This window comes from Festucalex cinctus, chromosome 3 (genome assembly GCF_051991245.1).
Source record: "Festucalex cinctus isolate MCC-2025b chromosome 3, RoL_Fcin_1.0, whole genome shotgun sequence".
NCBI classification, from domain to species: Eukaryota; Metazoa; Chordata; class Actinopteri; order Syngnathiformes; family Syngnathidae; genus Festucalex; species Festucalex cinctus.
Window position 1 is genome coordinate 12052656 of NC_135413.1, and position 22404 is coordinate 12075059.

The 22404-nt window shown below is 40.8% G+C and overlaps 1 protein-coding gene across 3 annotated transcripts in view; it reads right to left on the bottom strand.

The window, feature by feature from the left end:
• Positions 1-22404, bottom strand: part of znf423 (zinc finger protein 423) — a 195778-nt gene that overhangs the window by 64429 nt on the left and 108945 nt on the right. For all 3 annotated transcript variants that reach the window (XM_077515846.1, XM_077515845.1, XM_077515847.1), the window contains one exon: positions 254-385. In XM_077515846.1, coding sequence (XP_077371972.1) covers positions 254-385 — 132 coding nt within the window. The remainder of the gene's footprint in view (positions 1-253; positions 386-22404) is intronic.

Genomic DNA, 22404 nt, shown 5'->3' on the forward strand with positions numbered 1-22404 from the left:
CAAATGTAGAAAGGAGAGTAAAAACAAACTTTGTGCCCACTATGCCTTTTTAAATGTTTAGGTATCAAACCAAAATGCAAGCGTTCCAAAATGTATGATCACATAGATGCAATTTTTGATGATGGAAACGTAAACAAATTGCATTAAAAAAAAACAATGTCCCAAACTTGTAGGTGGCTGAATAGCTAATCAAGCCTGAAAAGTTCCCGGCAGACTGTCCTTGAAGGTGAACGTGCGCTGTTTTCCCTCTCACCTGTGAAGCAGACGGGACACTTGAAGGTACCTCCCATGCCTTCGAAACTGTGTTCTATCAGGTGGCAGAGCAGCTTGGCGGGTGAATCAAACATCTGGTTACACAGCTTGCACTCGTGATTGATGCCCTCCTCTGCAAATAGGACACGGATACATATGCACGTGAAGGCTGGATCCGGCAATATGAGAAAAAAAAAAAAAAAAACAGGAACATATTTTACACTTAATAATACAGCATTCACGACAGATGTCTAGTGCGGATACAGCAGGCAGACCAACACTGTGAGGTAGTGACGCAAGTTTATGCATAGAGGCAGATAACACCATGCACTTGAAAACTTAATAGGTGAGTTAAAAGGGAAGTTACCGGTAAGTCAAAAATGTGTTGTTGTTTTTTTACGATATATGCACACCCACTAGTCTCAACACGATATTCTGATTAATATTTCGTGTGTGGAATATGAATTAAGCAGCAAAATCCACCCGTTTTTAGCCATCTCGGGGGCAGCCATTTTGTCACTTGCTGTCGATTGAAAATGACATCACAGTTGCTTGGGGCTCAGTTAATGACCAATTGCCTGTCATCTGAGTGTGGTCATGTGACATTCGCAAGCTGAGCTGTGATTGGTCGTTACCTGACCCCTTAGGCACGATAACGTCACTTTCAGTCGACAGCAAGTGGAAAAATGGCCACCCCCTGAAATTTTGCTGCTGAATTTGTATTCCACAAATGTAATAGTGGAAGTGCATATAACACATCATTGCAAAGCACATTTGACAACAAACGTCCCCGTTTAAGTTTACGATGATTGACCAGAGCACAAACTCCAAAATTTATCGATGTTGGTTCCAAGCAGACGCTTATTTAGCCCATTTTTGGGGTTGCTTCAGAACCCCCAAAGTGAACAACAGCACTCCCAAAATTTAGTATACATATACATATACATATATATATATATATACACATATATATATATATATATATATATATATACACACAGTGGAACCTCTACTTACGAACGTCTCTTCATACGAAATTTTCGAGTTACGAAACGCCTCAACGGGAAAATATTGCCTCTTGTTACGAAAGAAATTTCTAGATACGAAAGGTAAAAATGCATTACCGAACGCAACATACTTTCGGCTATGGCTATTTCCTACCATCGGTACCTACGAGCGTAAATACTAGATTAGTGTTTGTGCATCGTTCTGGCATCCCATTGGCTAAGAGGAACTTTCTACCATAGGTATGAGCGTATACTAGATCGGTGTTTGTGCATGTTTCTGGCATCCCATTGGCTAAGAGGAACCTCTACCATAGGTATCTATGAGCGTATACTAGATCGGTGTCTATACAGCGTCCTCATCATTCATCCCGCGGCCCATGAAGTGTTCCGTTTTTCGTAAATGTATGAACTAACGGCCAACGAATTTGTGCAAAAATTCAAACAATTGGTGATTGATGAAGGCACAGTAAGTTTTTAATTGCGACGAGACGGGCCTTTTTAAAAAAAAAAAAAAAAAAAAATGCCTCGCCATACCGGAAGTTTCCATGAAGTTTCAGAATTTGTTTAAAAGAATCGCCCAGAAAAAGTGTTCACCAGTCGGGCGTTTGCTCACTAAGATGATGTTTGCCTTGGACATTTCCGAAGGATTGTTTAAAAAAAATAAAAAAAAAAATAAAAAAAAAAACATCCATGGATCAGTTCTTTACAAAACACCAGGCAAAAACAAAAAACAAACAAAAAAAAAACACTTCTGAGAGAGAGCAACATGAACCAAAGAGGGCAAAAAACGATGAGGACAGCAGTTAAAAAGGTGAATGACCATCATTTTTATTCTTTACTTTATTCTTTGTTTTTTTACATTATGCACAACTCTCATTTATTGTGCAATAATCTAATTGTAACATGTATTTGTTACATGTTTTGATGCATTTTTATGCTTTATAAAACATTTGTGTCTGAATTTTGGGAGGCTTGGAACGGATTAGGGCATTTACATGGAAAATGCGTCTCTACTTACAAAATTTTCTACTTAAGAACTTTCTTCCAGAACCAATTAATTTCGTAAGTAGAGGTACCACTGTATATATATATATTTTTTACTGTGTTCTTTTGAACAAGCTAGAAACTTATAGCTATAATATATATAAACTACAGAGTTTAAAAGTAATATTTAAGCAACAAAAATAAAGTTCCCCCCCCCCACCCCCCCCCCCCCCCCAATTTGATTGAAAATGGTTTGATCCATGTGTGTATGATAAAGTAGCCTCATGGACATAAGACAATTTTTTTTTTTTTTTTTTATCAAACACAAGCTGCATTTTGAAGTATTTCTATTAAAGACGAGATGTAAAAAGTATAATGAAAGTCCATCAGGATGTTCCATCATTATCTCCACGCCAATTAGTGAGTGGTTGCTTTTCAACAGCATAACACACAAAAAAACAAATCATCTCCTTTGTTAAGCCTTAGCAGCACATGCACATTTTTGACTGTCGGGGACATTTTGTTTTGTGACACATCAGTCACGACCATCCTCTTGTCATCTCCGCCACATGTTCTGCTTTTATTTTCCATCCCCTCTCGTACACTTAACAGCCAAAAGTCCCAGTGCTACGTATGCCCCAACTGGTAATTGCCTGTCCTCCCCACTGGGGCGGTGAGTGATCTACCTCCATCCTGTAGCCACCCTTCCCTCTCTGGGTCCTCATTATCCTATCACCCCCACTGTCCACTGCATCCCCCACTTAGCTCGTCACTCACTCCATTTATTCTCATCTCGGTCCCTCGGTTGCTGATTAATTTGGATGGCCAAAAGCCCATTTACTCGTCCCATTAAAAATTTTGGACATAACGTCTATAATTTAATGATATGGTATGACATTCAAGTTTTTATTTCAAGTTTTATTAGAGCACATCTGCATAATTTGGTGTGTCATTTTTTCATAAAGTACTGTACATTATGACAAGTCACAATTGCACCACATGCCTTGACATAAATGTGTTAAAAAAATAAAATAAGCTCACTGCTTCCTTTTTACAAGGCCATATGTCCATCTGCTGCCTGCATCTGCACTTTTTTTTTTTTTTTTTTGGCCTTCTGCTTGAAGAATTCTGTTTGGAACACCACAGAAAAAAAGTTAATGGCATGTGTCTCAGTGTCACTGTCCCTCAATGCTGGCTATCTCTCAGCACCCCTAAGTGATTAGGGATGTTCGACATCAGTTTTTTTGTTTTTGTTTTTTAAGCCAGATACCAGTATGAGCGCTCAACTACCGATGCAGATACCAATCAACGATACCACTAGTATTTTTGAATCCTAAAATAGCATTTTTCCTTAAAATTACATAAAATGAATGGTAATTATTATCAGTCGCTGTCGCGTGTACCTTGAAAAAAGGTTCGGCCCGACACCGGTACCTGGTATCAGTACTTGCCCATTCCTGCAGTGGTACCTCTACTTACGAAATTAATTGGTTCTGGAAGAAAGTTCTTAACTAGAAAATTTTGTAAGTAGAGACGCATTTTCCATGTAAATGCCCTAATCCGTTCCCAAAATTCAGACATAAATGTTTTATAAAGCATAAAAATGCATCAAAACATACAACATGTTACAATTAGATTATTGCACAATAAATGAGAGTTGTGCATAATGTAAAAAACAAAGAATAGAGTAATGAATAAAATGATGGTCATTTCCCTTTTTAACTGCTGTCCTCATCGTTTTTTGCCCTCTTTGGTTCATGTTCTCTCTCAGAAGTGTTTTTCTTGCCTGGTGTTTTGTAAAGAACTGATCCAAGGATGTTTGATTTCATTTTATTTTTTAACAATCTTTCAAAAATGTCCAAGACAAACATTATCATTGTGAGCGATCGCCCGACTGGTGAACATTTTTTCTGGCTGATTCAACAAATTCCGAAACTTCAGGTACGGCGAGGCATCTTTTTCCAAAAAAGGCCCGTCTCGTCGCAATTAAAAACTTACTGTGCAACGTAGCCTTAATCAATCACCAATTGTTTGAATTTTTGCACGAATCCATCGGTCGTTAGTGAATACATTTACGTGAAACTATCTGAACACCTCATGGCCCGAGGGGCGAATGACGAAGACGCTACGTAGATATATCTATTATCTATATATTTTACACACATAGACACATGCGGTATGCTAAGGTGACAGCCAATGGCAGAGCAGCTGTAAGTATGTTGCGTTCAGTAAACTCTGGGAGCTGTGAGTAGCAGCCCAGACTATATTTTTATCTCTCCTATCCTGAAACTTCTTTCGTAACAAGAGGCAATATTTTCCTGTTGAGGAGTTTCGCAACTTGAAAATTTTGTATGAAGGGACGTTAGTAAGTAGAGGCACCACTGTATTAGTGATAAACGACTTAATATGAAATCGAGAGAAAAAATGGAACATGACAACTCAATCATGCTAATTTCCATCAATATTCTATAAGACAGTGCACATATTTCTCCTTATAAAGTAAGTTTAATACCTCAAGTCTTTAAGACATGGCCTGTGATAAGTGACATAAATAAAAGATGTTATTTTTGTACGAACATATTCGCCAGTCAGCACAACAAGCTGCAGGCAATTGTGAGGTTAATAACATCCTCAGTCATACGTCCATGACACCCGTTCTGACAAGTACACACACACACAAAGATTCCCATCTTTCCTTGCCTCAAAGGCCGACAAGGGTGCCCTAATCCTGCTTCAATAGCTGTGTGTGTATGTGTGTTGGGTGTAGGGGTGTCACGATTCGCCAACTCCACGATTCGATTTAAATTTCGATTTTGGGGTCACGATTCGATTTTTTTTTCGATTTTTTTTTTTTTTCTCCGCTCCCCCACTTTATAACACAGAGGCATATGCTTCTGTAGGCTAAGGCTAGTCTATGATCATTGGTTCTATTCATTGTACAGTAAATCTTATTTCAAAAGATCGGCTACATATAGGTGATGCAATTTCCATATTATTTTTGTGTAAATTTATGTAATATATGATAATTGACATTAGGCAGGAATGATCAAATTCAAAGAATTTATTTACAATATAAAGTTAACCGTCTTGTTCTTACTGAAGTGTAAAATAAAAAATAAAAAAACAAAAACAAAAAGTCACAGTGGGTGCCTGCCATCTATTGACTGTTTTTGGTTACAACAGTGTGCTGTGCGTTCCTCTTAAAATAATGTGCAACAACAACAAAAAATATATTGTATCCAAAGTCATGGAACAAATACAGCCTGAACAAACTATATCCCAACATTTACAGTTGCTGGGCATACTGTAGCGTGGTTCAAGTACACTAATTAAATGTTTGAATCCAGCGTTTTCCAAGGCTGCAGGTCTGCTGCTATAAATAGACCTATGGATCTGGCGTTTCGCGCGAGCTGAAGTGTGTGGAAGTTTCACTGTAAATGAGGATGAAATAGTTGGTTGGACCGTTGTTTTCCCACTTCTAGTTGAATTTGATAAATCTAAATCTTTGTGATGCCTGCGTAAATGTCCCGTCATGTTTGTCGTGTTTCCCGTGGCCGAGTACAGTACGCGCACATAGCATATCTTGCAAACTGTGGTCTTTTTATCGACAACGTGAACGTTGTCGACATAACTCACCGGGAACGCAAAATGTTTCCAAACTGGTGACGAGAGAAGCGGGAGCGGCTTGAAGCACCATTGCTGTGTCTGTCCGCGCTTGCCATCATGACTGCAGGAGAAGTCAGCTAACCCCGGGTTTTCACTGACTGCGGTTGCGGTGCGGTGCGTCTTGACTGCGTGCTCCGGACGGGTCAATTTTTTTGTCAATCCACACCGGCTCCGCACAGCTGCGGTCCGGCAGCTCCGTCGCCGCCCACTTCCCAACGTATCTCGCGGGACCGTGCGCGCGCGATCATGTGGCATTTCACAACGACAAACATACAGAAAGTCTGTGCTTCTTCTGCTATGAGATTCCATGCAGCATCTTTTTTTTGGTTGTCCTTGTAAAGTATATTAATAACGAGAGTCGGGTCAGTGCGTGCTCAAGGCGAGCGCCACTCTTTATTTCTGTCTTCCGCGTCCGGCTGCCGCTCAGTACGGCAAGCGAGACGGGCACAACAAGCAATCGCGAACATCAAACTCACAATACATTACAGTCTTTATAAAAAGGAAGTGCCGTGTCATATATTATTTTGTGGTTTTCCACCTCCAATTTATTAAACCTCTCCGCGTCCATGTTCGCTGGTGTCTAAACCGTGAATGAGCACATGGCCCGGCGACGCCCACGTCACGTTCTGCTGATAAGCTTGCGAAATAGGAGCTGGCGAGTGTTTTTTTCTGAAAGGTAAACGGAAATTTATTTTGAAACTGCCTCTGTCTTCCTGTCCCGCTCGATGTGTTTTGTGCTAGCTTGCCATTTGCCGGAGGCCTACCGCTGCGGCGTCCGGCAAAAATAGAAAATAGGTCTATCCTTGCGGAAGGCTTGCGGCACGCCGGCGGGGGGGGGGGGGGGGGGCATCGAATCGAGTGTCCTCTCTTCTATTTCGATGCTCGAAATCGTGACGTAATTTCGATCGATTTCGATAAAAAATCGAAATCGTGACACCCTTAGTTGGGTGCCACATCAGCTTATGAGGATGGCGTGCTCCTAACATCGCACTATTCGCTCGCACAAGCAGATAAGCGCACACGCAAACACGCACACACCTCAAAGGCTGCTGGGTTGTGTGGGGCGCCAGAGTGTCCGATGCCCAGCGAGACTGATAGAAGTTCATTATCATTGAACAGGAGATTGAAGCGGCGGAGGGGAGGGGGCGAGTCACATTGAGAGAGGGCGGATGCTAGTGGGAGACGTTTAGAGAGCTGCATATATTTATTTTAATCAACTGTCATGTTTCGTATTACACATTTCATATTGCTGTGCAGTTTACAGCTCGATCAATGAATATGAACGGTCATCTTTATAGTTATATATACACAAAACAAGTAAGTAAAATAAAAAATGACAGAGAAACATTTTGATTTAGTCATATAATTGGGCTGTCTGGAACATGGGCACAGGCCTCCAACCACTGTGCAGTTGTGTGTCTGTGTGTCATGAAAGAGCTCTTTTTTATGACAAATACATTGTTTTGATCAGTATGTGCGGGGACCGCACGCTCGGTATGCCGTCTCCCTCTGAGACCAAGTCCATGCGCGAGCGGTTTGTGTATGTGACCCATAGTGAGATGACAAAGTCGCAGAGCATCCTGCCGCTACACTTTGTCTCACAGCGTGCATATACGCGCACATGCTTGCACACGCACACAAGCATCGGAGGCCCATGCTGGGACAGAGAACACGGGGGAGAGAGGGATGAAAGAGAGACAAAAAAAAAAAAAAAAAAAAAACTTCAGGGTGAAGGTTAGTACTTGGATTTTGTAACTGAACAATTCATTTTAGGTAGAGCTAAAACAAGATTTTTTTTTTTTTTGCACATATTTATGAAAAATATTCACTAATGGAGAACTCAATGTGAGCCCTACCTGGAGCATGCTGATTGTTCTAATGCCTTTTCCAGCAGTGCTCACAATTCCCATTTATATTGCCACATGTGCTTGATTGGTTGCTATGACAAAGCTAATGACAAGCAGGGCACTACGAAAGACATTTTTGACTCAGTTCCTCAAACGGTGTAAAATTACTGACCCTGACATTTCGACAAAGTCTTGAGGATTCCACGAGGATCTTGGTTTCAGAATGTCTACAACAGCCCAAGACCTGCTTCGAATACACTACATCAACATGAGGGTAACAAGTAAAATCTGACATCATACTCAGTGTTGAATGAGGAATGTACAGAAAACACGGACACTGCTCTTGGGGCAGCCTAAAGCGGGTAATCAATTCAGTTTTTGTGTTACCACGAATGTTTTTTTTTTTTTTTTTTTTTAAATGAAGTCAAGTCAAGCCATCTTTATTTATATTGCGCTCTCAAAATTAAAACTGATGTGCACTACCGACATTTCCTCTCTCTACATTACTAGGAAAGAAAATATCTATTTCAATTTTTTATGTTGAAGTTACCTTAAGTAAGTTAAGACACATGATTTGATTTACAGAATATCACCATCAATTTTTTTCTTTTTCTAAATCTGATGGCCGATAATCAATTTAAAACTGTGTTTACTTCAGGGAGATATTTATTTTTAGTTTGTAGTTAACTTTATATAAGAGATGAAATTGAAATTTTGAAAAACTATTTACTGTAGAAAAATCAGAGCTACGTATTTACTTTTTTTGTTGTTGTTGTTGTAAGTTTTCATTTAACTTTTTAAGACATGCTGATGACCCTGAGAGCTCCCTGAACTTTTTGTTAGAATTCTAAAATAATGTCTTTTATCTGGGGGGGGAAAAAAAACAACAACATTTTTGCAAATCTGAAGACGTGGTCAATATACATATGATCAATGGAGGAAATTGAGTGTTGAATCGCTAGTGCCATGTGTGGCCGAAAAATGAACGTGCACACTCCCTTCTTCATATACATACTGCGTGCATGACATCACATCCACAGACACCGGCAGGACATTCAAACCCGAATCCAGTCTGAAAACTAATGGCTAGACGCTTGCAGGAGTAACCATTGTGAACAGCTAAGGTGTTAATCTGTTAATTTGAACATTTTTTGTGCCAAATAAAAATGCTGTTGTAAAGATATTTTGGGCAAAATCCTACATAGCGATACTTTGAAAACATTTTGCCATTTTGTTTTTTGTTTTTTTCCACAACAATATTTTCCCTCTTAGTGAAAGTGAATTTCAGCTCCAAATATTGGTTATCGGCTTCCTTGACTACTAATAATCGGTAACAGCCGTAATTGAATGAATGAATGAATGAATGAATGAATAAATAAATAGCCAAATAAATACATAAATAAAACAAAAACATCTGTGTATCGCTAATCAAGATTTCCCCATTGTAAATATTTAAAAAAAAAAAGATTATCATTTACTATTGTCAGCTGCAACCATTTGAAGGAGACGCAGAAAAAAAAATCACTATTATAACAAAAAACACACCACAAGATAATCACTCAGGATAATCTTTACTTAGTTCAATGGTGAGGGAGATGCTCAAATATGGCTTGATTGTTGGTATTTTTGTGACCCGCTTCAGCTTGAGTCTCTCTTCTTACTGTCCACTTTCTCTGCTAATTGACCAGAGGAGAGGGACCAGGTGGCATCACCGCACACACAAACACACCCCACACCCGCACACGCACGCACGCACACGCAGAGTGAAACATGCAGCAGAGCATAAATGAGCTCCCTGGTCCCCAAGGTGGCTATTACATACCACACTCATGCACGTGCACACACACACAAACACACAACTCCTCAGGGTATTCAGGCACCCACTAACCCTAAAAACCCACGCCCCTTTTTCCCTATTGCTGTCTCGACACTGCCTGCAGGGGGTCCCTGGGGTAGCAACCCTCCATTACTGCCCCTCCTTGCACTTGTCAAGCGCCTCCTTCCTAAAAGTATGTGAAACTGTGTGTGCGAGGGGAAAAAGGGGTGGGCACGCGCGAGTGTGTTTGGTCTCGCGACGCAGAGGCCGTCAAGGATGCCAGGCGATAGATGGCGAGGACAGCAAGGGGGAGGAGAGCCAAAAGCGAGGCATGGAGGGAAAAAGACGGATGCAGTCGGGACGGAGGGAGGAAGCGAGAAGACGGCGGGATGGAAGACGAGATGGGCAGAGGGGGGCAACCGAGATGGCGGGAGATAAAGTGCAGCCAGGAGGAGAGCAGTGGATGCAAGGTGGAGGAATATGGAAGTCTCTAGGGGGTTCGCTCAAGGTGTGTTTCCATAGCAACCTAGTGTAGGGGGTTGGGGGGGTTCAGGGGGTGAGATTGACCCATTGGTAGCACTGTGGGGGCTGGACAATACACACACACGCACAAAACCTGCTGCAGTGCTGGAGGGGTCCCAAGTGTACCCCCACCTTACTCACCCTCTCTGTCTCTCTTGCTCCCACACACACACACACACACGCACACGCACGCACAGACAAAGAATGCTGCAGTGTGGTCCCTCGGGTATTCTCCACCCACTCACACATACTTTCTCCCTTTCTCATTTTCTATCTCTCCTCTAATTCTATCACTCGCTCTGCAAGGTAAATGTCAATATTTTCATCATCTGAATACTCCTTATCTCTGTGTGAGCCCCCCCACCCCCCCTCTTTTAAACGTTATACTGAATGACAATGAAAGATTGCCCAACATTTGACAGCATGGTTTGACATTGCTATAGGTTGATTTGTAACTGCAGTTCCAACACAGAGTTGTGCTTGCACTTAAAAGGCAAGTGTTATTATATTCTTCTAACTTCATGGTGTGTTTGTTTTGGAATCCCTCTTGGGCTCCATACCCACGCTACAGTCATAGAGAGACCATATCGAAACCACGATGGCAAACAACTCAACAATCCATTTTGTACGCTGTTTACTAATGTCCATTAGGCAAATAAAAATAGCTGGCAGCAGTAGTTGAAGCTGTGCCAGTATACGGTGCATGAAGCTGGCAGTATACATTTATTAAGATGCTGTCCAGTTAAAATGATGCTAAAAATTGCCATATTGTGCAGAGGTGATCGGCGTTCTGCATGCAAAAGGTCTTCCTGAGCCAAAGAAGGTATCAATCTATTAGTTAAAGTTGAAGTTTTATGGATCTGTACAAATGCAGATTACTGAATTCTCCACAGTACAATACAAAAGGTATTGACACTTATCTGTACATAAAATAGCAATAAATTGATGCTTTGCATTACAAGTGACATGACTAAGGACGTTTAGATAAAAGCTGTTTCTCAGGCAATTTTTGCTTTTTATTACTTTTTTAAAAATCTTTCTTTTTAGACGTGAACGCTTTATTGTGAAATAAACTCACTGCACAACAATCACAATTTAGATTAGGTAGGTAGGTAATAGTCAGTCAGTCAAACTAAACATTGCATGCTAAAAACCACACACAACAGCTTTGCTTTGATCAAGTCAATTCAGCTTAATGCTAACAAACAATGCGAAACTCCATAGACAGGCTAACAAATAGCATATGTCTCATGGACACTGGACACAAACAATGGAGCAACACATGCAGACATAACAAAACCATACTCACAGGCCTTTGTTTGCATGTGTTTTTTGTTTTGTTTTTTTGCATATGTCTTTTTTTGCAAAGAATGAAAGTTTTCTGCGGTTTACTGAGGAATTATGACTGGCTCCAGGTGCATGTCTGTGTTATACTTGTCCCACTGAATTGATGCGAACGTGGCAAAAAGTGTTTAATTATTTACATGCTATTTAATTATGTCATTACTGAGGCTGGAACGGATTAATGGCATTTCCTTTACATTCAATGGGGAAAGATGATTTGACAACCGACTGTTTTGAGTTAAGAGTGTGGTCACTGAACAAATTAAACTCGTATCTCAAGGCACCACTGCATATAAAATGGACATATGTAAACACACCGTCGTTTCTTTTCCAAGCAGATCATCGTTGATGTTTGATGGCCTGATGTCCGCTTTTTGTGTCGAATTGTGTCGTTCTTTGTCATGATTGACAGCTCCTTTGATAGACTTCAAGGTTTCTGACAGCATTTGCTAGATCATAATCAACTAGATTTTATTTTAAAAAAGTTAAAATAAAATAAAAATTCACATTCACATTCACACAGCAAAACCTACACACACTATTGGCAGGCTAGACTGGCATATGGCGATGACCAGTTAGTGTTTGTGTATAATGAAAGCAAGCACAAATTGAGCAGAGCCGTGTGGCGCACAAGTGCATGTGTGTCTTGGAAGGAGAGTGTGTGGGGGTGCGTGTGTGTGTGCTTGTGAGTGTGTGTGAGTTAAGGATGGGTTTCCCTCTCAGATTACATAATAGTAGAAGTGCTCTGTGAAAGTCACCAGCCCAATTACAAACCATACAAATAAACACACACACACACACACACCAGCCTGTGAACAGCCCTACAACTCACACAAATACAGAGTTTTGACTACAGTGGTGCCTTGAGATACGAGTGGTAGGACTTTGTTTTTATTTTTCAAGCTGTTGTTTGGATGGTTTTCCACTTTGACTTGCGAGCAAAACTTTTAGATACAACTTGCACTGTGTGGTAACTGAACTCAATCATTTGATTCACAACAATCAGCAGAAAGTCAACAAGCCATCAAAAAAAAAAAAAAAAAAAAAAAAAAAGTCTTTCAGCTGTTTATAGCTACTCCCAGTAGTGGAGGTTTACAGGCAAACATAACATGAAGCGACGGGAATTACATGTTCAGACATTTAAACACATGTAGAGAACTAATATACCAAATTCCAAGCATATGTTCTATGTCCTCTCCAAAAACAATATAGCAGCTCAGGAGGACAAAGCACGTAAATGTATATCTGTATGTCTGTATTATACTGCCCCAAGATGACCGAGGTGTCCAGAACAGAAGGAACAATGTCCATTAAAGTGAAGCAAATAATGTGGCACAAAAGTTTAATTCTTCCCTTTGTATGCCGTCATTACTATATGTTTTATTAAGGATAATATTATTGAGTACAATAATCTTGTTAAAAACACATTACAAAGTGTTGTTTTATATGTTTTGTGGTGGGGGAGTCTCATTAATGTCATTCCATATATGTATCTAGTAACAAAACAAAGTGATAATATTTTTTGTTACGCTTCCACAGGAAGAAGAAAATTATTCGCACCCCCCAACCATCCGCTGTGACTATAAATAGAATTTTCCGACCAAATTGTAAAAGCACATCTTTGCAGAAGAGTTAATGCTCCTTGCACATTCTCTGCCAATGAGAGCACCACTGCCACCTACTGTAGTGGATGTGCAATTACAATTTATTATAATCCCTCCCCTGCTCCCCCGCCTCAAAAAAAAAAAAAAAAAAAAAAAAAAAAAAAACAGGTTCCACCCCACCCAGCATTGGACCGTGCCCCCACAGGGGGGCTTGCCACCATTTGAGAATGACTGGTATAGACAAAAATGTCTAATGTAAATACGACTTCATTCTAATTTGCTGAACCCGCATTGTAGTTAACACACCAAAAAATAAAAAATAAATAAAATAAATAAATACAACACATGACATCACAGGATATCTTCACTTGACAATGTGGAGAGCACTTGACCGCAACAACAAGCAGCTAATATGAATGTCTTGTATCATCCCATCATAATGAGACTTTAATTAACATTCAACAAGGAGAGCAGCACACATCATTGCTCTAGCCTTGGAATCATCGCTCAGGATTGTCACGGGAAAGCAGGGAATTACCGCTTCCTCCCATAAACATGTAGAAACCCTAACACACAGGCGTGCACACGCACAGACACGCACACACTTTTTAGCTTGTTAGGAGGGATGAGGGTAATGAATGCAGAGTATATTTCTGTTTAGAATCTTAATTGAAAGCTTGAAAGTAGCCTGCAGGGAATAAGCTTAATCAGTGCGAATAAACCATAAACACACATCCACGCACACGCAAAGAAGAGAGAAGCCTGGCACCTATGATAGCATTTACAACATAATGACCATTCTTTCTTCTAATAGATTTTACCATCACCTCTTTTGAACAAACACTTGATACTCCCATCACACGTGTTTGTTCTTTTGTCTGTCAAAGTTGGGGAAACCAGTAGACATCCGTATCAACCAACCGTGTTCTATACTGCTTATCGTCACTGCACTGCAAAGCGCAGGGTGAGCATGCACAATGGCAGGTTTTTTAAGGCACTTTCCTAAAGAAAACAAAAACGTTCTGTCTGATCAGAAGGAACGGATGACTTTTTTTTTCCTTCTGAATACTGATGAACTATGAACTTGCCCAAGAGGGCATCTGAAAAAATACACATTTGAACATTGACTATGAAATATTAAAACATGCAAACATATCCCACCCATCAAGGTTAGCGTGTGTGCCCGCATCCAGGGCTAATCACCATGGCAACCATAATCAAGGCTCTGGTCTACATAGTTGTCAGGATGATAGAGAAAGGGTGATCTGTGACGGTCTGTCAATGTGATTTGCGAAAATGTGCAATTACATGGTCACATAATATGGATGTAAAGCGTGTAACAGGATGAGAGTGATTGACAGAAGGGAAACCAGGGACATGCGGTGGAGTGATTTGTGATTCGCTTCCCATTCCTTTGGATGCATATGAGAGATCTGCGCCACGGTATTTACCTACATTTATATAATCCTATCCTGCAGCTAGTGGGTGTGTGTCTGTCGTATATATTTATTTTTGCCTGTGTGTGTGTTGTGTAGATCTTTAATCTGCGTTCTCAGGGGGAGTCGAAGGGAGCTAGCTGGCTTATCCTTACCGCATCTTTGAAATACTACAAAAACACCTATCAAGATAGACACCCACCGACGACGTGCGCACACACTTCAGCTCAACGCACTCGTCGTGTTTGGTAAGTTGCGCCTGTTTATTATTATCAATGGCTCTTTATTCCATTTGTACATTCCAACACTCCGCCGTAATGTGTTTGCTGACCCCGTACGCTTGCATGATCTAAAAGCACAAGTCCGAAAAGAGGAGGAAGGAGGAGAGGAGCCGAGCCAATAAGAGAGCACAGCAGGATGCTAATAATGCAGCTCCAGCTGTTCCAGTTAACCTGCAAGCTGCCCATCTGGACCCAGAGAGAGGGAGAAAGGTGTAGTATGCGAAATAGACAGCAGATAACAGATAGGCCGCAAGTGTTTTGCTCCAATTTGACAGCTAATTTAGTCTCAATTAAAACGATACCAGTGGAACTAATGGTGCATCCAACCTCCGCAGATTAGATTTTATAGTGCAAAGAAAAGCAAGACTGAGTTGAGGGCTGGGGAGCGGGAAGGACATCAAATCAAATCAAAACCAATCAATAAGGTTGGATAAATTGACCACAAAATAGTTTGAAAGGCCAAATGGCGCTAATCCATCAGATTAATTGATTATTCAATGAAATAATTGATATGGACAGTCCTACTTTTAAGCAGAAGTCAACCCCAAAACTGATTTTACAATATTATGCTCTATGCGTCTCTACTTAGTCTAAAATGACATTCTGATTAATAGGAATTAAGCAGCAAAATGTTCTCAATTTTTCTCCATTTTAAGGGGCGGGCATTATGCTGGTGACAGAAAATGGCAGTTTCTCAGGACTTCTAATGACCAGTCACGCCTCACCTTTTTTTCCTGAGTTTGGTCATTTGACGTTTGCAAGCGGAGTCATGAATGATCTTACCTGAGCCCTGAGCAACTGTGATGTCATTTACATTTGACAGGTATGTAGCAAAATGGCCACCCCCGGAGAATAATGGGTGGATTTTGCTGCTTAATTCAAAACACAGTATTTATCAGAATGCCGTGTTTAGACTACTGGGAGCGCATAGAACATAATTATTGTATTAAAAAAAGGTGGAGTGGGTTTCAAATTGTGCATTATTTAGTGCCATCTATTGGTAAACTAATAGAATGTAATGATTTTGAAGCACACACACTACAGTACCTTAACGACTACCACCAATTACGATCAATTATGTTTGGCATGAGCAAGCAAGAGAGCAGCCCAGCAAGCAGGAGCAGCGGGAGTGGTGAGCAAGAGTGGCTAACAAGAACTAGCTGGAGGGGCTAATAAGAGTAGTGAGCAGGAGAAGCTAGTAAAAGTTAGCAAGCACAAAGCAGAGGAAGACAAGTGGCAGTAGCCCGAATCGCAGGAATCGACGATGACCACCTGCAGGCTCCACCTGTGGAAGGTAAGCGGCGGTCCACCCACTGGGTTTGATACTTGCTGTACCACCAGAAGCTAACTATGCTCGCGAAGTTCTTCCCCGTCAGGTATCCTTAGCAGAAAGATGGCGGCGTAACATGCAGCCTCCTTTCAGACATGGCATAACTTACCCCGGGTTTTCACCGGATGCGGTTGCGGTGCGGTTGCGGTGCGGTCCGGCGACGCAAGCAATTAGATTCCATTCATTCGAATGGTGCAGTTTACACCGCTTGCGGGTGCGTTGCGTGTCGACTGCGGAAGGCCTGCGGCGTGCCGCAAGCCTTCCGCAAGGATAGACCTATTTTCTATTTTTGCCGGACGCCGCAGCGGTAGGCCTCCGGCAAATGGCAAGCTAGCACAAAACACATCGAGCGGGACAGGAAGACCGAGGCAGTTTCAAAATAAATTTCCGGTTACCTTTCAGAATAAAACACTCGCCAGCTCCTATTTCGCAAGTTTTTCAGCAAAACGTGACGTGGGCGTCGCCGGGCCATGTGCTCATTCACGGTTTAGACACCAGCGAACATGGACGAGGAGAGGTTTATATTGGAGGTGGAAAACCACAAAATAATATATGACACGGCACATCCTTTTTATAAGGACTGTAATGTATTGTGAGTTTGATGTTCGCGATTGCTTGTTGTGCCCGTCTCGCTTGCCGTACTGAGCGGCAGACGGACGCGGAAGACAGAAATAAAGAGTGGACCCGCACTGACCCGACTCTCGTTATTAATATACTTTACAAGGACAACCAAAAAAAGGATGCTGCATGGAATCTCATAGCAGAAGAAGAAGAAAAGGTTAAATCAAAAGAAGTCCACCTCTCTTTCTGTTTCTCTGTTGAGCACAGACTTTCTGTATGTTTGTCGTTGTGAAATGCCACATGATCGCGCGCGCGCGGTCCCGCGAGACACGTTGGGAAGTGGGCGGCGACGGAGCTGCCGGACCGCAGCTGTGCGGAGCCGGTGTGGATTGACAAAAAAATTGACCCGTCCGGAGCACGCAGTCAAGACGCACCGCACCGCAACCGCACCGCAACCGCATCCGGTGAAAACCCGGGGTTATGTACCAGTAATAAAGTATAATTAGCAATTACTAGACCTATGATTTTATATATATAAAAAAAAAATGTATGTTGACATGATAGAACATACTTTTTGCATGTTATTGAAATTAATTAGTTTTTAAAATGAATGAATGATTAGTTCACCCTCTAGATGGCGCTAAACAATACACACTGTCCCTTTAAATAAAGTGCGACAAAATGTATCCCTAATTACTCATTAAGATCTATCACAAAATAATCATCGAGAAGAAAGAGATGATATCCTCTGCTATCACATGGGCCACATGGACATGCATGTGGACCATGAAAACACACATACACACATGCACACACACCCTAGGAATGACCTTGCTTCCAGCCTGTCCGCCATGTCCTCGCCCTACACACCCCCCACCAAGCCCTACTGCCTGTGTCCATGAACCCCTCGCTTGCCATGCCAGACCGGGGCATGCCAAGAAGCACCTCGCTGTAGCCCTACAAACAAAACAAGCAGGCAGGGTTTTACAACTAGCATTTCACAACACTTTTAAATGCCACTATTCTAAGAAAGACTTTGTGAAGGAGTCCGACGCCAGAACTGATTCATATTGATTCAAAACTTTTGGAAAACACCGGCACGAAAGACAAAGAGCAAGCCAACTTTGGCCCCCCCTAAAGCACAAATGCATCGCCCACACATACACACCCACACACAGCAGAGTGATGGCATGCTAATGAAGACAGTAAATCATGACTCGGTCACGTGCGGAAGTGCTTGCCAGATACCTGCAACATGGCTGGAGACCTCCCACGGCACATCACACGTATGTGCTTGTGCGCGTGGATTGTATGTGCTGCCTGCTGGCTGCAAACATGACTCCTGCGAGAGCCACGAAAAGGCACAAAATAACAAAATAAACTATTCATTAACAGTGAGACTTCATCCACTGATGACGGCAATGTTCGTGTTTTCATTGCGCAGATGTCAAGGTGTGGACAGACCGGGTTGCCAGACATCAGGTGCATGAGGGCTGATGAGGAAAAGCGGCCACCCGTGGGATTAATCCACAAAAGAAAGCGATACAGTCTTTGAAAAGTCAAAATCACTCCAACAATCATTAAGTACAGTAATCAGCTAAAAGGTTTTTGGGCAGGCTTTTTTGTTCAAGATGCTCTCCCAATTCATAAATGGCATTTGCTATTTTTTTTCCTTTTTTTTTCCCACAGTGGTTGTTTTTAAAATGTTCTTGTACAAATAAATTGAGTTTTTTTTTTTTTTTGGGTGATTTTCCAAATGCTGAAAGGAGAAATTCATCAGCTCTACACAACCTTCAGCTGGAACGGCATGGGGCCTTATAGTAAATGTAAGGGGGATTTAGCAACAGTTCTAAATACTAGCCGGTTTAGCACAAACCTTCATGATTTTGCTGGAAATTAGAAAAACAATCAAACGATGACTAGAGCAAATCCTGGGGTCAGTCACAAATCTAGAGCTTTTTTTTTTGTAATGTTATCCTGTAAATATGAGCTAAAAGACAAATAAACAGCCACATTATTTTTATTTTTCTAAAATACTGAACTGACAAAAAATCTGGTTTAGTCCACCAGATAGAAGACACCTTCTTCCCTTTTTTCTTGTTACCTTAAATCTTTTGTCTCATGGGGTCAAATACAGCCAAACTATGACTTTTTTTTTTTTTTAATGCTTTAAAGACCAAGTTGGAAGTAAGGTTGGCCAACCATGTTTTTGAGTAATACCAATGGCTAAATCCATTTTAAGCATATTTTCATATATATTTTTTTTAAACCCTCCAAGCTTCGGAAATGACGTCACACCAGGGAGTTGAGAGGGAAGTCAGCCATTGCACTGTATTGGTGATTGTCCCCTTGCATTGTTATTCGTTAAGATGACACGGAGCTGTGTGGTGGTGTACCGTTCTCAGTCAAAACAAAAGAGAACCCGAAAGACTCAACTGAAAGATGAGAGGGTTCCCATGCCTGCCAGTCCGCCATTAGGGTCGGGTTTCCTGTATATTGTAGGACGTATGGTATCATTGCTTTGGCTTCATGTAATGGAACTGCTCTATACAGCGAGTTACGTCACAATTTGTGAATGGATGTACAAGCTTGGGCTAAATGTGTATGTTTGCACTAATGTTGGAGCTTTTGCCAAAGCCTCCTCCAACTCTTCAAAGAATTGGATCTCCTCATTTAAGCTCGCCATATCGCTTTCTGAATCCATTTTTGACTGGCTTTGTATACTTTGTGCATTGAGCTCAGCCTTTTTTTTTTCGGCATTTTATGAAATTACTTCTAAGTTGGTCTTTAAAATGGATGGGTACAAATGAATGAAGCCTTTGTAATATAATATGACCAAATGAATGTTCAGTTAAATGCATAATGATGTCTGTTTAATTTGTATGCAACCTGGCAAAGCAGAATACAATATTGTTGAATTAGGAATTATTTACACACACAAAACAGCATGCGACACAAGGTAGAAATTGTTCTCATATTTATACAGAAATAGGAATGAAAATAATTGTCTCTAATCAGACTGGTTAATGTCCAAATGTGTGTACACATTTGCACACCTGATAAAAAAAAACACACAAAAAAAAAACACAAAGGAATAATTTTGCTACCTTTTCCAAGAGTGGAAACCTGGCCAAACTATTTAAATTGCCAATGCACTCCATTTAAATAATAAACTACTTCTTTTTCTTGCTCTCAGCCACCAGCACACAAAACACACACTTTTCCTTTGTCTGCTTCAAATACAAACAAATAAATAAATCAACACACGGCTATTAATTATTCTGAGGCAGGAATCAAATATACATGTGCCTAGAGATTCCTGTGTGTGTGCGTGCGAGTGCAACTTGTAAAGAGAATCCCCAAAGATGGATGGAAAGGCAGCCCCGCAGAGCAACTGACACACAAGAGCAGAGCGATGAAGAACAGTCAGGTAAACAGTCGCGTTTGAGAACAGAAAACGACAAAATTGTGGTGCTTTTTGCTCTATTAAAGCATTAAGGCCTGATTTGTTAATTAAACAATAAAAGGTAAGCCTATACAATACTTTAAAGGAGGTTTATCAAGTCTGTCTATATGAAGATAACAAATGCGTGGTCAGAGACAACAACAAGGCTGCCAGAAATTATACGGATCGTCTCATACATTCCAATATGCAAGTGGATGAAAGCTGGTAAATTGCATGAAATGGTAAATTATTAATAGACACTGGGATGATTTAAACAAAATCACAGTTATGTGTCAGGGAGAAACAACTAACTAACACAATGTAATCTTTCATATCACATTAACTCTTCTCTGAAGTCATCAGTACAGCAGGAGTATCCTCCTGACTACCAGCAATTCAAATTTGTCCACTGTAGTGGACCTTATTAAACCTGAATATCTCCCACCCAGTGCATACGATTGAATTAACTCCTTTTGTGCTCTATAGCGGATATTCAGAGCTTTCCAATGATATCAAATGTGTAGGGCTTTGGTACCTTTGATTGCATCACAAAAGAAAATGGCTTCCCTCAGTACAAGCACTTTTTAAGGAAGAGGAAAAGTAAGTGTATAACACTTTTTATTGAACACATTTAGGCTATAAATGTTGTTAGCATGTGTCCTATAAGACTCTTAAGAACAGATTAAAGTATTGTTTGAATTATTTTAACTGTATTTGAGCCTAGCATTTAAGTTTAAAAAAATGTCCTCTGTAGTGGACACATCATAGCTTAAAAATAAAAACTTTTTTTTTCAAAAAATTCTTTTGTAGTATTCCAGTTACTTCACATAGATTGGGGAATATCAAAATAAACATGATTGGACAATATTTTTATTCCTGGTAGTCAGGAGGATATTAATCGTACTATGCAGAGAATACGAGTATGAGTGCTGTTATATTGTCGGTCTACCTGTTCTTGTTTTCAATCTGTTGCTTTAACGGTTAAAGCACTACAACACAGATGCTAATTAGCATTAGCATTAATCTAGTGGGGCCTTTCATCAGGCAGTCGACTTCGTTTGCCTGTTTAAAATACACAAAGCGTACGTCGGTGTGTTTTAGTCTGACACTAACCCACATTAAACATTGAAGTTGATTTTTTGATCTGATGATTATTGTAACGTGTTGAGTTCACTGCCACCATAAAGCATTCTAATCTGTGCTCGCAAGTCAAAGTGCAACTATTTAAAACATCAATATTTTTTATGCTAGCTGTCAGATTGTGCATGTCGACCTAATGAAATGGCAAATGAGTGTGTTATTATGCTACATTTAGTTTCTCTGATAGCTACTGGTGAGTACCTTCTCACTCCAGCAAAACAAATAGTACAGTATAGTGATCAATAACTTGGCCATCAACCAACCCACATTGTTGTTTTTCGCTAGATTCTCCTTCTAACTAATAACATGAAAACATATTAATTCAGAAAATTGTTGAACAAGCCATAAAACACACTGACATGTAAGAAAAGAAAATTGCATTATAATAAAATACATAGTTTTCAGACCAGCCTTGTGTTACCCGATCCAATGGCACACACTTTTGCGCATCAAACTACAAAAAATAGATCCTGTGCTAAAAAAGCATAAAGTAGCTGATAGAGGATTAAACATTTAGCTTGACGCGCACACGCACACACAAATGCGTACGAATAGACAAGTGCTCAGTCAAACAGTTCTCCAGCCTACTTAAGAGAGTTCACATGTAGAGCAAAGCAACTACTGGGAATCACAGTTTAGCCCCTTTCTCTCTCATCGCCTCGGTCTCTGTGACTCACAAACACCCAGTGATGCAAGAACACACAAATGGATTTATATGCACAAAGTCTCACACATTTCCTACACGGCTAGTGTCTCTTTGTCAAGGCTTCAGATTTGATCATTAATTATATTTGACGCCTCTCAGTGTGCGTGTGCGTGAACGTGTGTGTCTACAACATGTCCCGAGGGGCTGAGTAGGGAAAGTGAGGTTCAAAGACCCCCTGACAGAATGCTAAATCAATATTAATACATGCTCGCACACGAGCGCGGTTAAGCATACACACACCTCCAACAAAGAGACGTCAGTGTGGTGGTTCGAGGGCATTGTTGCATTGTCTCTGCTGTCTTCCTCCGCAACCACTCTTTGTCTTTTTGCTACAAAATGGTGTGTGCACATGGATGATGTGTTAAACTGTTCATGTGTGATCCCCGTGATCAGGCTGTCATATGATGAAAGTACTGGAGGGGATCCTGCTATAACGCTCAAAGCAACTGATAACAAAATAATC